Source organism: Phyllostomus discolor, chromosome 14, assembly GCF_004126475.2.
Source record: "Phyllostomus discolor isolate MPI-MPIP mPhyDis1 chromosome 14, mPhyDis1.pri.v3, whole genome shotgun sequence".
NCBI lineage: Eukaryota > Metazoa > Chordata > Mammalia > Chiroptera > Phyllostomidae > Phyllostomus > Phyllostomus discolor.
The window spans coordinates 50,002,021-50,018,608 of NC_040916.2; the positions used below are offsets into that span (position 1 = coordinate 50,002,021).

The window sequence follows — 16,588 nt, forward strand, 5'->3', positions numbered from 1 at the left end:
TTATTGATGTTTATTTTATTGCCTGTAATTTATACCTCAGTAGAAAGTTTTTTAAAATGAACTTGAGCTCCAAAAGGAGTTTAGATTTCAGAAAGAACTTCCTGACAGGAGGGACTTTAGAGAAGTGAATTTCTACCCAGGAAGTTAAGAATCTCCCTTCTTTTGAGAACTTTTATTATCTACCTGTGCTGAAGGAGAAGGTGGAGAACTAGGAAAAAATAACATAACCTCTCTTGGACAGCTTCCCATAATCCTACCATTCTCAGAAATTCCATATTCCCTCCTAGGGACAATCCTCCTTGCTGCCTAATTTCTATCTCTCCTGTTGCCATTCTAACCACTCGCTCTGCCCTCCATGGAGCTAGCCTCACACAGAACCTCTTTAAAGCTGTGAAGCTCACAGTATTGAGGGGGACCCCATTTCAGCCTTCTTGAGGGCCATTCTCTCCCCCTCATCCCATTCTGTTCTTGCTGGGGATGTCAGTTCCTGTTCTAAACCCACCCCCACCCAGGCCCTTTTTCCGGTGATGTGTGCCAGCCAGTCCTGTACCCCACATCCCCAGCTGTTGACATTTTGTTGCCATTACCCACGGGATAAAGAAAGGGGCCCTGTTGTTCAACAATGGGGGAAAGATTAGGACAATGGGAAATTGTGCTTCTGATGGGGTGGGGACAGAGACGGAAAGGACAGACAGATGGACAGATGGGGGGCTGGACAGAAGGGGTCAGGTTTCTTGAAGCAGCTAGAGGACCTGAGAGTCTGGTTCCCACCTTGACAGCCTCTTCCCGGAGGCGATGCGCACCCAGGCACCGGAGGACAGAGGTGAGGACTTTGTTGGGAAAGAAGGAGGGGAGGGGTGCTCTGTTCCCACACTGCTCTTCTGGGTTTTCTAAGTTCTGGCCCATTAAGGAGTCAGAGCCCTAAAAGCAAGATCATTGGCCCAGCAGCTCAGCCTACAGATGAGGCCCATATAGAAAAATGGAGGCATCTGGAGCTTGACAGCTATGGCTCTTTGAGGCTCATCTCTATGCCCATTGGTCCAACATCCTCATATCTATCAATCAACTCTTCTCTGGTCAAAGATGAAATGAGGCACTTCGCTGTCTGCACTCTTCCAGGTGATCATCCCTGGTTGCTTCCTTTACTCCATACCCCTTAGTGGGTCCCCAGCCAATATCCCAAGCCCAGCATCTTCCCCTGGGCCCAGGACAGTGAGCAGTGCAGATAGAGTGTCTGGTCACAAGACTAGATATGGGTCACTTAGCCCAGCTTTAGTGGAATAATGGGTAGTGGAGTTCTTGGCACCCTGGCTTCTTCTGTAAGCTCATGGCAGAAGCCTTTCCTTGAAGATGTACAAGGAGTGATTGCACTGACCAGGTGCCTAAGTCCAGGGCTGTAAGGTGTCTGGAACTCCCAGTGGCCCAGGCAACTCCTTTACTGGGAACCTCTTCTTCCAGCAGGACAAAAAGCTGCCAGTCACTGCTCCCTCCATCTCTGCGAAGAGACCATCTTCTAACAGGTAGGCACTGGAGGTGTTGGCCTCTCTCATCCTCTGTAGGGGTGTGAGGAAGCTGTGCGTGCACTTGCTCTAAAATACAAAAATACAGATCAGTGATTAGGAGCTTAAGCCTCAGTCAGATCTGGATTCAAATCCCAGAGAACTCCTCCTCTTACAAGCTGTTTGATCTCATTCAAGTTTACAAAAATGTATGGACCTTTGAGCATAGAAAATGGGATTTGTAATTGTCCCTACAATTGTTCCATAATTGTCTGTAGACTTGCTGACAGGAGTAAATATGAAAATATGCATGTGAAGTGCTTAGAGCTGTTTCAGGCACATTGAACTGGCTAATGCTAGCTATTACTAGTGGTCCCTCAGTACATCTCGGTTCCCACTGTCACTCTGATGACCAGGTTCTCCCTCCCTCATGTCCCTGTCCCAGGTACTTTCCTTTTAGCCATTGGGAAGTCCTTTGTGTGCCTAACCTCCATTTCTCATTCCGCAATGTTGTCTTTAGCCTTCATTTGCAGGAAGGTGGAGCTCAGCTCCTCAACTTTCTGACCCCTCCTCAGTGTTTTTCCCCTCTCCCCATGTCCCAGCTCTCCTTCCCAGAAGTCCTCAACACAAGCTCATTCACACACACACACACACACACACACACATTAATTTAGTGCCTACTGTCTGCCAGAAACTATGCTGGGAGCTGCACAAATGAGCTCACGTATACATAACACTTACTGCACATCAGGCACTATTTTAAGCCATTTACATATATTATTTTCATCAAATCCCCACAACTACTCAGTAAGGGAAGTGTGTATTACTGTCCATATTTTACTGATGAGGACATCGAAGCAGAGAAAGGTTACATAGCTTGTTCAAAGTCATGTAGTTAGAAAGGGGAGGAGATTTTTAAAGTCAATAAAACTAGGTTAAGGGATCTTCAATTTTAAAAAATGGCCAAAGTAATGAAGGATATAATAAAGAAGGGGGAAAATAGCTACTGAAATAGAAATTATGTTTGAAATCTTTTTGGTTATTTTTAGAGAAAGGGGGGAGAAATAGAGGGAGAGAAACATGAATGTGTGGTTGCCTCTCACATGCCCCCTAGTGGGGACCTGGCCCACAACCCAGGCAGGTGCCCTGACTGGGAATAGAACCGGTGATCTTTTGGTTTGGAGGCGGGCACTCAACCCACTAAGCCACACTACCCAGGACTGAAACCTTTTTTTATAACTATATTATTATACTTTGTAATGACTGGAAACCTTAACTACATATGCTTATGTATTACTTTCAAATTCACATTGTTTAGCTGCTAATAAAAGTATTTCTAAGAAAAAAAAAAGTCCCCAGTCCAGTGCGCAGGGGAACCACACAAGTGGATCATAGTACACTGCAGTGGGGTAAACTGGGGGGAAGAGGAAAGCTTCCCAGAGGAGGTGAGGCCCAAACTGATGCCTGCAAGGAGGGAGAGTGAACTTGGACTGTTCTGGAGCCAGAAGGCCAACATGTGTGGAGTGAAGAGGGCATGGGTGGTGCAGACAGACTGGATGGCAGAGGTCTCCAGGCTGCAGTTAGGTGACTCGGCTTCATTCTCAGGGCAACAGGGAGCCACTGTTTGAAGGAGAGTGACCAGATCGTATTTACTCTGGCTTCAGATGGCAGTGGGTGTTGGGAGAGGATAGAGACTGGAGTTGGCAATCCAGATGGCAAGACTTGGGAACTGGCACTTGAGAAGGTGATAGGTAGAGAACTTGCTGACTGAAGGGATGGGGGAGAGAAAGAGGGATGGGCTGCTGCCAGGGTGTGGTTGTTACTGACCCTCCTTGCCCCCCTCACCTTCCTTTTGCCAACATAAGCCCCCTTTTCAGCCCCAATGGCTTCCAGCTGGACAGTCCTCTCTGAGGAATCCCTGATGGAAGTTCCTCTCCAACTCTGCTTTCCCTGCCCTGCCCCCATTCCCTCAGTCCTAAAGAATGGCCCACCCTTTTTGCCCTTAGATCCAGCCCAGCTGACTCCCCATCATGCAAGGCTGGCTCAATCTCCCCACACTCTGTCACTTCCTTCTCCCTTGGGCCTTCACCATCTTCCACAAAGCTCTGGGGGACCCAGGTAAGACCTCAGTCCAGTGCAGAATCTGAGGAACAGTGGGGGAAAGTCTCCAGGCGTGGGAAAGGTGAAAGGCAGCTGTTGGAGGGACCCAGGGAGTGAGAGTCATTGCTGAGTGGGCAATGGAGTAGAGGATGGGGCAGCCTGGGGAACAGAGTCTAGATGGACACTTGGGGCAGTAGGGGTCCGGGGGGTCCTGCCACTGTGGCCCCCTCTGCTCAGCATCCCACGGGGGCCCCCACTACCTCCTGGCCCCCATCCACGAGGTCATTCACTCTCGTCGTGGCGCCACAACCACGCTGCCCTGCATCCTGGGCACCCCGCCTCCCAGCTACAAGGTACGCTGGAGCAAAGTGGAACCAGGGGAGCTCCGGGAAACGCTGATCCTTATCACCAACGGACTGCACGCGCGGGGCTACGGGGCCCTGGGGGGTCGAGCCAGGATGAGGAGGGGTCATCAGCTAGACGCCTCCCTGGTCATCGCGGGTGTGCGCCTGGAGGACGAGGGCCGGTATCGCTGTGAGCTCATCAACGGCATCGAGGACGAGAGCGTGACGCTGACCCTGCGCTTAGAAGGTGAGGCCCTTCGGTTCCAGCCCCCTCCTCTCTTGTGGTGGTGGTGGTGGTGGGGTTGTTCGGGTCTCCCAAGGGTCCTTCCTCAGCATCTCCCCGGTTGTTCCTGCGGTCCACCCCTCCCCCGCCGCCCAGCCCTCTCTGCTAGGCTGCGCCGCCTTTTCTTTTCCCCTCTCGCGTCCGCCCCCTCCCCAGGTGTGGTGTTTCCGTACCAGCCCCGCCGAGGCCGGTACCAGTTCAATTACTACGAGGCGAAGCAGGCGTGCGAGGAGCAGGACGGACGCCTGGCTACCTACGCCCAGCTGTACCAGGGTGAGCTGCCCCCGGGCACCGCCTAAGCCCCTCCAGGCTGTCACCAGGGATCTCAGCGGAGGCGACCTCTGGGTCTGGCTCCTGCCCATGACGCCTCTAATCCCCCCATCTCCCGCCAGCGTGGACCGAGGGGCTAGACTGGTGTAACGCGGGATGGCTGCTCGAGGGCTCCGTGCGTTACCCTGTGCTGACAGCGCGCGCCCCGTGCGGCGGCCACGGTCGGCCGGGGATCCGCAGCTACGGGCCGCGCGACCGGAAGCGCGACCGCTACGACGCCTTCTGTTTCACCTCCGCGCTGGCAGGTGAGGGGCGGGGCGCACGCTGCGGCGCGGGGGCGGGCCTGAGGGGCCGCGGAGGATACTGCTGGGAAAAGACTGTGAGCCGGGGCGGGGTCTGGAGAACCGCGGCAGGCGGGTGGGGAGTTGGACGCGCGAGGCTAGAGATCTCCGTAGGCTTGCACACATTTTCAAGGCCTGGCGCGCGCGCCACTCCACCCACCCACTCCAGCCTGCCACCCAGCCTGGCCCGGTTCCTCCGCAGCCTAACTGTACTCTCTGTTCCCTGGGAGCCGGAATCCCCGCTGCACCCCTCCCCGTCCCCCTCTCGGACAGTGACCCTCTCCGATCCCCAGGCCAAGTGTTCTTCGTGCCCGGGAGGCTGACGCTGTCTGAAGCCCACGCGGCGTGCCGGCGGCGCGGGGCCATGGTGGCCAAGGTCGGGCACCTCTATGCCGCCTGGAAGTTCTCGGGTCTGGACCAATGCGATGGCGGCTGGCTGGCGGATGGCAGCGTGCGCTTCCCCATCACCGTGCCGCGGCCGCGCTGCGGGGGCCTGCCTGATCCCGGAGTGCGCAGCTTCGGCTTCCCCCAGCCCCAGCAAGCCAACTACGGGACGTACTGCTACTCCGAGTAGGGCCCACAGCACAGCCTCCGGCGCGCGCGACGAAGCCTGGGAGTCGTGGCAGAAGTCCTCTTGCCGCCTCTCCCGAGAACCTCCTCTCCCGCCAGATGAGGAGCAGCCGCTCCTAACCCGCCTTCCTGGCGGAGGGCTACAGGCGGTAGATCCGGGCTGGTCGGGTGTCGGGAGGGGAGGTAGTGGAGTCCTCGGTGGTGTTGTGCAGCTACGACCCTCGGACCTGCGGATCAAGGCCCCGTGGCGTTTTGCGTGCCCCCGGCAGACGACTCAGCGACTGCTAGAGGGCGGGAGGGACGCCCAGGGCACATTAACTGACCTCTGTATGCAGCAATAAAATAACGGGAAGTTTTTGTGTTGGGCGAAGCTTTGCGCGGCGAGGCTTCCGGGATAAGGGGAATTAATTCGGGCCCAGAGTGCTGACTGTGTCCGGAGGGGCTACTGCGGCTTAGGGGTGAGCCTGCAGGAGAGGGGATGGCGAGGAGATAGCACCAAAAGGCCTAAGGACAGTTGGAGACACAATGAGCTCCTGGCCGGGTATAAAACGGGGAGATCGCAGGGTGTTGAGCCAGGCACCACTAGAGGGCGCACAAATGCACCTCAGATTAAAATCTGCCAGAAGAGCTGCAACACCTAGGCCTACCCCCTGGGCACCACAGAAAAAATAAAAGAGGGACCTAAAAATATTTCAAAATGTGTTTGTATCCTGCCAGTCTCCTAGAATGGTTTGCAGAAGTACTATTAAAGAAAGGAAAGTTATACCGTTGTTACAATTAACGGGAAAGTCACCCTATGGAAGGAGGAGGCAGCAAACACCAGCATGGTTCGGCAGGGTTGATACTGGGGGTGATTGCACATTTGGATCAGCGTTCACCATCACCATGGCCACCAAAGAAAAGAGGCAACTGGATCAGGAGCTGTCTTAACATCTGGCGAAAGGAAACATACCAGTAACTCAACATACGAACTCGAATGTCAATTCGTTTTTCATATATATTATTTTTTAACTGTTCAAGCAGTCTAACCGCGGCACAAAAGCCTGGTCTAGAGACTAGTAATGACTGGAGCAAAGGGTATGACCCTTCTAATAAGGCTTGATGCACGTAAAATTGCTTTCCAAAAGTGTTCTCACTATTACTGTTAAAGAGAATTCATCTCATAGGACTGTACAATGTAAGAGACAGAGAATGATCAAATGAATAGCATTTTCAATAACCCTCAGATAGCAAATGAAGTATTTGTGCCAGTTCCTAAGCTTTGGTTTTATGGAATTGGGCATTGGATAATATCTGCCTCCAAGTTTGTGATGAGCAGTATTGAGACAATGCATGTACTGGGTAGTACATGCCTGCTACATAAGAAGCATGCAGTAAGTGGTACCTATAATAATCAGTGATTGTTATAACAATAATTATTATTGTTCAGGTTTTTATTAGATAGCTTGTAGGATTGGTTGCCATAGCTCTTCTGGGTTTTCTAAGTTCTGGCCTATTATGGAATCAAGAGCCTAGAAAGCTAAAATCCTTGGCCCAGCAGTTTAGCCTGCAGGCAGACATGGGTTTTCTTCAGTTTGATGCCTTCAGACTTTGTCGAGAGACTAATGAGAAATTGTCATGGGAGGAGCTTCCCATTTGCTTGCTGCAAAGCTTTGTCTCTTTACCCATAAAGACACATGACCATCCCTTACCAGTATGGCTCAGTTGGTTGGAGCATTGCCCCATACACCAAAAGACTGGGGGTTTGATTCCCGGTCAGGGTACACGCCTAGGTTGTGCATTCGATCTCTGGTCAATTTCAGACACACAGAAAAACGGAATTGTGTCACGAACCACTTCATCGTTTAGCTTGACCATTTCAAATTTCTGCCCTTCTTTATTTCATCTATCCCTAAGCTCATGTTTGTTTTGGCTGGAGTATTTTAAAGCAAATCCCAAACAGTCTATCATTGTACCTGTAATACTCAGTATGTATTTCTAACATGCAGAGACTTTTTAAAATAACCATAATTCCATTATCAATCACAGTCTCCCAACAAAATTAAACTGTATTATCTATTATTTAGTTAATGGTAAATTTCCCCTGAATACCTAAAACATATCATTTTATAGTTGATTTGCTCAAACCAGGATACAACTAAGATCTACATATTGTACTTGATTAAATTTTTGGTTAAATTTTTTAAAGTATCTTTGAAGCTATAATATTTATTATTCCATTTTGTCTATGCCATTTTGTTTGTTTGTTTAAGAAACTGGATCGTTTTCCTGTCAAGTTTCCCACACTCTGGCTTTGGCTTAGTATATCCTTATAATGTTATTTAACATGTTCCTCTGTCTCCTGTAATTATATTTAGAAGCTTGATTTAATTTGCATTCACCTTTTTTCTATTTTCTGACCACAAGTTCATTCAACACAAAATAACCCCTCCAGCTTTACTGAGGTGGTTGAACATATCCATGACCCAATCCGCCTCTAAACTGGAATTCAGCTGCTGACCCAGCCTTGGCCTCAGCTTTCTCGTCAGCACCAGGGGGCACAGCACCCCATCTGTAAGTGTCTCTGTCAGCTTCCCCTCCTGGAAGCCTTGCAGGTCGCTCACCCTCCAGACCTTTGGGCCTTGACCTGCCAGTCTCAGGCTGGCTGCAGCACAAAGTGGCAGGCACGATCTCAGGGGGCAGGTAGGGGTAATCGCGGAGATACTAGATGCCCTCGTTGGTAAGGTACCAGTAGAAATGTCTCCAGGCACACTGTTCCTTTACGCAGCCTCGTGATCTGAGAGACTGCATGGCCTTCATGACGTGAAGATTAGGCATGTTCTTGTCTGCCAGCTCAGGGTGTGTAGGCACGTGCACATCCTTCTTGGCCACCATCACTCCCTCCTTAAAAAGGAGTTCATAAATGGCAATATAGTTCTTGGGCATCAACATTGCAACAACTGCTGTGTATGGGCCTGGAGCTGAAAAGCCACTTTTTTTCCTCAGGAATATTTCATAAGTGATACAATATTCTTCCTCTTTCATCATATCAGGATGCACAGGGTGTCTCATTGCTGTACTCAAGTAGTGATACTAAGTTGGATTAGTAAATTCAGGTAATACCAGTCTGATTCATTCATTATAAAGTTTCTTATTGTATTAGTTTCCTATGACTTGTAACAAATTAGCACAAACTTGGTGGCTTTAAGACAACAGAAATTTATTCTTTTTACAGTTCTAGAGCTCGGAAGTCCAAACTCAAGGAGTTGACAGTGTAGTCTTCCCTCTGGAGACTCTGAGGGGAATTTCTACTTATTCTATCTCAAGGTGGCCGGCAGGAAATCACTCCAGTCTCTTCCTCGGTGGCCACGCTGTCTCCTCCTCTATTTGCCTGTGTCTCCTCTTCTGTCTCTCGTAAGAAGCCCTGTTGTTGGAGTTGCTCCACCTGGCTAAACCAGCGTAATCTCATTTCAAAACCATTAACTGAGTTTAGGGAATGAGTTCATGTAGTGAATTGCATCCACAAAGACCCTTTTTCTAAACAAACTAACATTTACAGGTTTCAGGGATTTAGATGTGGACATATCTTTGTGGCCCCTATTCAACTCACTACACACATTAACTGTTTATGTAAGGGTTATTGCTGATTATTGCTTAGAGCTATTATTTCATTAGGAGTGCAAAATGGAGATTTCTTTGTCTTCTTCCCTCATTTATTAGCTGTAGTCTATAATCTGTAAGGAAAAAATTTCCCCACCAACTATTCTGTTACTCTGACATATAACCCATTCAGGAAATGTAGACTTAATGCTCGATTCTCTTCCATTTTTCTTAGATTGGTGCTATGGACTATATGTTGTGTTCCCCCTGCCCCAAATTCATATGTTAAAACCCTAATCCCCAAAGCTGTGGTGTGCGGAGATGGCGCCTTTGGGTGGTAACCAGGTCCTGAAGGTGGAACCCTCGTGATGGGACTGAGTGACCTGGTAACCGACTAGGAAGAGCTTGCTTCTTCCCTCTGTTCTCCATCAGGTGAGAAGCGCGCCCTCTGCCGGCCAGGAAGCGCGCCCTCGCCAGACACCAGATCTGCTGGCCTCCAGAACTGTGAGAAATAAATGCCTGTTGTTTAAGCCACCCCATCTGTGGTCATTTAATGTAGCAGCCCGAACTGACTAAGACAACAGGGCTCCCCAAAAGCACATGTTGAATCAAGACTTGGAGTACAAGTAGTTTGAGTATAAAACGTTGAGTATAAGGTCAGGCTGAGAGGCACTGGGAGAGGAGTGGAGACGTGATACAGGAAAGGGCAGGAAGTCAATGAAGGCTTTGGAACAGAGCAGCTGGAGCACCTGGGGCTCATTTTCTCTGGGGTATTCTGGAAAACAGTGTAGAACCTGTCTCTGAGAATCCCACCTGAGGCGCAAAGAATCTTGGGTATTATTGGTCACCTTGCTCGTGGAAGGTTGAAGGCTGCTTCTGGAAGCATTAACCTTCTGGTGTTCCTTGCTAGCCCTGAGCTCAAACGTGCTCCCACAGCCAGGAAAAAAAAGCCCTCAGGCAGAGTCACAGATGTCCACGAAGGGTTCCTGTGGAGGTGAATGCTGAAGGATATAGGCCACAGCTACAGTCCACCCTTTGCGGGGCTCACATCCATTTGTGGCCCCATGTTAAACTCACCTTGTCCTGTCACTGATTCTTCAACATGGTGGCTGATTGCAATTTCTAATTCTTAAAAAAAAAAGTCTTACAATAGGAGGGCTAGTGGGGCAAACTACAGTAACCGTTGATGTAGTTGGTTCGAAAGCTGTAATCAATATTCAACAGCTCCCTCCTCTACAATTCATTTTGTTGGTCTCTGGGGTTTTCACAGTGCAAAACCCAGTCCTTCATCCTTGAAGGCTTCAGCCTTCCATTACCATGCCTGTGGTAAGCCAACATCGCTGCAACTGCCTGTTCATGATTACCATTAGACATGGGGTAATCATGATCAAATGTCTTTGCCAGTATTGATATAATTCTTTTCTTTGTCTGCTGGTTGATTGGCATAAGGCACCCCAAATGGCCCAGAGGCTGCTGTTGCCTTAGGCTTACTGGCCCCCTTACTGTGACTCCTGGTAGACACAGCCCCCAACCCAGGAACTAGGGCTTCTGATCCTTTAGAGACTCAATGTGTAGGAACAGGAAGCACAAATTCCTCAAGTGGATCACGGGGACTGATTGTAAGACGGGTATTCTACTTCCATACCCTCGTCCCTGACCCATGATTTCTGGCTGTCTGGGATATAGCACCATACAATGACCATTGGTTCAAAACATATACTGTATTCCAAAGACCAGTAGCCCAGCCCCAGGGGATGCTTCCAAATCTGGTATTTAGATGTACTATAAAGAAACCATAGTAAGGGACTGTCAGGCTGGCAATTTCAAGGTGATGCGATGTATCATAGGGCCAGTGGAGACTGTGGTCCTATGTCCATTGTCACATTTCCTTCACTGTAAAGTGGATCCCCTAGGCTACCGATGATGCTATATGGTATCTAATAAAGAGAAATCATTTTCTGTATGTCCCTGGATATTGGTGCTGCCCAAGGGCAGGGAAAGCAAATCCACATCCAGAATATTAACCCCAGTGAGGAGATATTACTCTCTCTTCCGGACTGAATGAGGTATGTTACAGTCAACATGCTGCCCAGTGGCTGGTTGGGCTCCTGGAAGGATAGATAGCACCATTGTGGGTTCAGTGTCTGTGCTGCTGACAGGCCAAACGTCTTGCAGTAGCAGTAGCTAGATCAGCCTTGGTGAGAGGACCCCTTGCTGGTGAGCCCTTGCCTAGTCTCTGTGTCTATTGCCACAGCTACTCCATTCATGGGCCCATTGTACGAGCCCTGGCAGAGCAGAGGATAAAGGCTGGCTGTCATCCACTGGGGTCCTTCTGTTCCCTCGGCTGTTCAATAGTCCTCTGTAGTGAATGTTCTTTAATGGCACTGCTACAAGACACAGGATCCACTGCTGTACGTCATCCATGTAGCTCTGCCCCAGACTTCCTTACCTCCAGCCTTCCAGTCTTACCCCTTCCTGGCCCCTGATTAACCAACAAAGTCATTTGCCACTGTTCAAAAGTTCACATATACTTCCTGTAAGTGCCCTTTGTCACTGCAAAGTAGGTGGTCAGTGTACTGCCTGAAACCCCTGGGAGGGTCCTCCCTCACCAGTGTCTTTCAAGAGTACCCTGAGTGGGGCTGCTGTGTGGCCACGTTTAGCTCACGTCACCATATTGGAGTGACCTATTCATGAACTAGGCCTCAGCTTTTTCCTTCTCTGGAGCCTGACCACAGAGACGCCGCACAGAACTGTGGGGTGGGCTTCCTGCTGGCAGAGCTTACTTGTGCCCTCTGAACACACTCATACCCAATCACGAGTGTGCCATTTTGTATTTGCTCTGTGCCCACTCTCATGTGCTCATGACTTCGTGGGTCTGAAAATTCCCAGATCTTAATAAATCTGGAAAGTGAGACTGGGAAGGAAAGGAGTACAATAAATAATTGAGTAAGTAATCTGAAAAATTGAACAGGTTATGACTGTGGGCAGCTGGAGGTTGGAGAACTTGCCTTGCAGTGCTCCTGCCTGGCAGGTGGAGGGCGCGGTTGCGGTCTACCCACTCACCTTCTGTCGCTGGTTGAGGGCAGTCTCCAGGGGCATTAGTCCTTGGGGACTTCTGACTTGCCCTGCACTGAGGCCAAGCATACCTCCCCAATCAGAAAGTAAAATCCTCAGAGGTCAGCAGCCTTTGGCTTGTTGAGCTAACAGCTGAGAAGATGCGGGCAGGTGTGTCATCAGGACTTGCTGTACCCCAATGATTTTCTAAATCATGTGTTGGTGTATTGTCAATGTCCAAAGGTGACCAGAGATTTTATTTTTTAGTGGCATTATGAATCCATTGACTTTTTATATGTTTGATGTATTTTCATCTCTTATAGTTATTATCTATTTTAATGCCGAAGATGTTTGGCCAGTGGGAGTATTCTCAAGTTGGCTATCGGGTCCTTTTGACATGAATTTGACCTGAGTCCCATAACTTCCTATTCTCAAGTATGAAAAACTATCCTGCCTTAGGTCTGGCATTTCTCCAGAGTCCTGGTTCCTTGTAGTGGAAAGTTCGAGACTGAGATCTGGATACAGGGTGGACTCATTGTTGTCGGGTCATCACTGCTTCTGAGTAAACTGTACATGCAAATAGTATTTATAAACTGTTACATATATGTTTATATATATAGAAACTGGAGAATCTATATTTATATATTGACATATATAAACTGGAAAAATATATTATATATATTTACATATGTAAAGCAGAAAGTATATATATATTTTATATATAGTGTGTATATAAAAATATATATGAGTTCATTCTGTTATGTCCATTTCAGATTAAAGGTTAGCAATTGTTGCTTAACTTTCATTTCTTTAAACTGCAAATCTTAGCTCTTAGCACTATTACTATAGTTACTTGTTTTGTCACAATAAGTAGCACTTTTCAAAACAGTAATGCTCCCCTGGCCCCTGCCTGGGGTGGAAACCCCGTCGCACACACCGAAAGGCTGCAGGTTCAATCCCTGGGCAGGGCGCATATTGGAGGCAACCAGTCGATGTTTCTTTCTCCCTCCCCCCTTCCTCTCTCTCTAAAACCAATAAACATACCCTCTGGTGAGGGTTTTTAAAAAATTAAAAAACAATAGTAATGCCAACGTTAAGATATCTCCATGGCTCTTTTGTTTTTATAATTGCATAGTAAAAATACTGAGTTTCATCCTCATAATCACTTGAAAGTTCTCTTGTGGCTTTGCCTCCAACTTCATATGCATTGAGGTGCATTTAAGTTTTAGATTTTAAGGGATAGAAGCACTTTTATTCTTTTAAATTTAATTTAAAGTTAACTTAATTCTTTAAATTTAATTTTGTATTTTAATTATATAAAACATTTACATGGTCCCAACACCAAAACCATAAAACAAGGTGTTAGGACCACTTGTCAGGTGAAGAAACTGAGGCTCAGAGAGGTTAATTAGCTGACCCAGAATCCTAGAAAAGTGAGTGGTCTTCCCATCAGAGCCCAAGGACAGGACTGCAGGGAGCCTGAGGAAACAGGCTTTTTGTCAAGTAGATTTGGTTCTACTTGGGATGGAGCCTTCCAGTACCTTCAGCTGTTCTTTGTGGAACAGGCTGGGGGTCTCCTCTGAGCACAGAGTTTGCATTCCTCAAAGCAAGGGTCTGTCAGCTCAGGGGACAGTTGGCTCCTGCTCACACAGCGTGGGTTCTTTCAGAAAGTTGTCCAGCCTGTAGGCACCACCACTGTCTCCCCACTACCCCATTTCCCCTCCCACCCTCCCACACTTGTTCAGCTGCAAGAGTCCTCAGAGCTATCTATACCCAGCCATTCCTGGCCACTCCCTCGCCTGGGCTAGGAGCCCCTGCTTCTGGCCCCTTTCACAAGCTATCAAAGCCCCCATTCTCTGAACACGAGCACAGCTGTGCCAGCATTTAGCACTGCCTCCATCCCCCCAAACCCCCCCCCACATCCTCGTGGCATGGGACCCAGGTGCCTGTGTGACTCGCAGGGCCTCAGAGAGGAACTAAGCTGTCTGGGCCCCCACCCCCAAGTCTGAGAAAGTGGGGGCAGGTGTTCGAGGGGCTGGAAAGGACAGGCTCTTCCAGTGACCACTGTGGTTGGGAATCCAGTGAGGAAGGTCCAAGCTGGAGACGGAGTGCTCTTGGGATATGAGAATTTGGAGGGGAGATGCTCTTTCTTCAACTTGGGTCGTGACCTCAGCCAAAGGGGGAGAGGAAGGAGATTGATTGTCTTCATCCAGAGAGACTGGAAAACTCCCCAGGGCTCAGGAGGCTGGGAAGCCAGCCAGCTGGGCTGCATGTGGAAGAGGGAGGAGAGCTCCCCCACTCTCCCTCCTCTCTGTCTTCTTTCTGTGCCCTGAGAGAGACCATGGGGGCCCTGGCAGGACCCTGACCTAGGAGGCAGGGGATTTAGTTTTTGCCATGGTCAGTCAGTTACCTACTACGGGACCGCAGACACCTCTTTTGGTCTCAGTTTCTTTATTCATAAGATAGCTAAGGTTACCTGAGACATTCTCCTCGTGTTACTGGGCCAGGGGTTCTACTTGAAATCTGACTTTCATTCTTCCTGCTTCCAATGATTCTGTTCACTTTCAGCCAGTCCCTGAGGGTCCCTTTCTGAGACCTAACAGGGAAGGTCTTAGTTTTTGCCTCCACTCTGAAAGTGAGTGGAAATGGGAGGGTGGTCACATGGCTGTGGCTCAAGGTGCAAGTGAAGACAGTAAAGAAAGTCTCTGGCCAGCAGCTGCCAGTGAAAAGTATGATTAGACTTCAGTGTGAATTTTCACAGCTAGCAATGTTGGAAAAGTCTTGGGGAGGTGTTCCCCAGGAAATCCTCAAGAAAGGGCTCCTCGCTCAAATAGTGAGTCCTCCATCCCATTCACAGAGAAGTGGCCCACTGACCTCCTGGCCAGGAGATCTGGTGGAGATTAGGGTGTGTGTGTGTGTGTGAGAGAGAGAGAGAGACAGAGACAGAGACAGAGACAGAGACAGAGGGAGAGAGAGAGAAGCAAAGGAAAAGAACTAGATTTTGCTGAGCAACGGGCCAGGTGCCTTCCTTACGCAGCCCAAGTGCAGCAGCTATCATCCAATGTGGTAGCTGTCACCCAGTGTGATGAATGTCACCCAGTGCAGTGAATGTCACCCAGTGCAGTGAATGTCACCCAGTGCAGTAGGCATCACCCAGTGCAGATGTCGCTCCATGCAATAGATGCTGCTACAGAAGAGTAAATAGTTTAGAGAAACAGACCTTTTTAAGGTTTTGCCACTGCAAATGGCAAAACAGGAGTTTGACCTCAGTGGCCATGACTCAACTCCTAGCTCTCACCAAGATCTTCACAGTAGCAGCTGTCCGTTCTCTCACTATGTCTGGTGTCCCACCAAGAGTCTGCCTTTTGGAACAGACTGTCTGCTACTAGCCCTTGTCCAGGCCCAGGTGCTGCTGGCTTCAGTCCAGGTTGGACGCCCCAGGGCACCAGACTGTGCCTACAGTTCTGGTCATGAGGGGAGGTAGTGAGGAAGGTCACTTCCTCCATCCTCCCAGGTCACAGCCAGGTTTTCTGGAGGCAAGAACTGTGGTTACATGTGAGCCACCACTGGGTTTGAATTTCAGCTGCTCGGTTGCCTGGCCCCATGGAGCCCTTAAGGAGAAGAGCCATGCGGGGCCGGCTGGATGCACATGCCATGGGGGCGGGGGGTTCTCCCTCAGCTTGGGGGTGAGAGGAGTGAGTGGAGCAGAGAGAGGTCCTCAGGCTACCAGGTGCTGATCTGCCCCAAAGGCCTCAGATCCTTCTCTCCACTAGAGGACTTGGGACAGCATTCCCATAATAGTGCTGGTCCATAGTGGACACTCAGTTAATAGTTGATGAAATCAGTAAATGGAGGTGTCTTTCTCTCAGATCATTCCAGATATGTTGCTCTGTCCTCTTCAGTCTCACATCCCCCCTGGGGGCATTTCTCTTACTGAGGGACTGACTGTACCACCCCCCACCCCAGGTCTTCCTGGCCTGTCTCTACAGGAGATGAGTTTTTGGGGTGGGGCCAAAATTCCATCCTTAGATCCTCAAGGGTTGGGGGAGTTTTTTTGGTGAGCTTCTCAAAGCCCTTGGAACCAAGTCCACAGCACTGGGACTGGAAGCCCAGGCAGGGGTGAATGGGGCAGTTGGGGCATCTGGTAGACAGCAGTCCAGAATTCCCATACAGGAGGGACTTGGGTAAAGTCTAGACGGGTGGATAGGACCCTGCCCCGGGGCTGCATTTGCGTTGTAGGCACCTCACTTTCCTTGGGATATTTAGGGGATGTTCCTGAAGATTATGGGGATAAAAGCCTCCTACAAGCTCTCCTCGATGCTACTACCACTGGTATACCAGGGAGAGAACCCAGGCATTTGGCTATCCTGCCCACTGTCCGTGCCAGGGGCTTTGCCTGGAGTCCTGGGGTGGGGGAGGAGGAGGGAAGGGAAAGAGAGCCTGGGAAAGAAGAGGGAAGCAGAGGCCCTGGATCTGGGGAGGGGGTTTCATTGGTATTCCAGGCACTTCGAAGTCCCCAGTGGCTGGGCAGCAGTCAAGGCCCACCTC

The 16,588-nt window shown here is 49.5% G+C and overlaps 1 protein-coding gene and 1 pseudogene across 4 annotated transcripts; one reads left to right on the top strand and one right to left on the bottom strand.

The window, feature by feature from the left end:
• The first annotated feature begins 601 nt into the window (after positions 1–601).
• On the top strand, positions 602–8,369 carry HAPLN2 (hyaluronan and proteoglycan link protein 2). Of its 4 annotated transcripts, none has more exons than XM_036015207.1 (8): positions 602–823; positions 949–1,119; positions 1,459–1,520; positions 3,506–3,617; positions 3,837–4,190; positions 4,383–4,499; positions 4,619–4,801; positions 5,131–8,369. In XM_036015207.1, the coding sequence occupies exons 4-8, from the start codon at positions 3,530–3,532 to the stop codon at positions 5,409–5,411; spliced, it is 1,023 nt and encodes a 340-aa protein (XP_035871100.1). In that variant the 5' UTR covers positions 602–823; positions 949–1,119; positions 1,459–1,520; positions 3,506–3,529; the 3' UTR covers positions 5,412–8,369. The 4 variants fall into 4 exon arrangements, with proteins under 4 accessions (XP_035871100.1, XP_035871101.1, XP_035871099.1 ...); XM_036015208.1 differs by having other exon boundaries at positions 1,462–1,520; XM_036015206.1 differs by lacking the exon at positions 949–1,119.
• LOC114489209 lies at positions 7,797–8,396 on the bottom strand (annotated as a pseudogene).
• Positions 8,397–16,588: the final 8,192 nt, after the last annotated feature.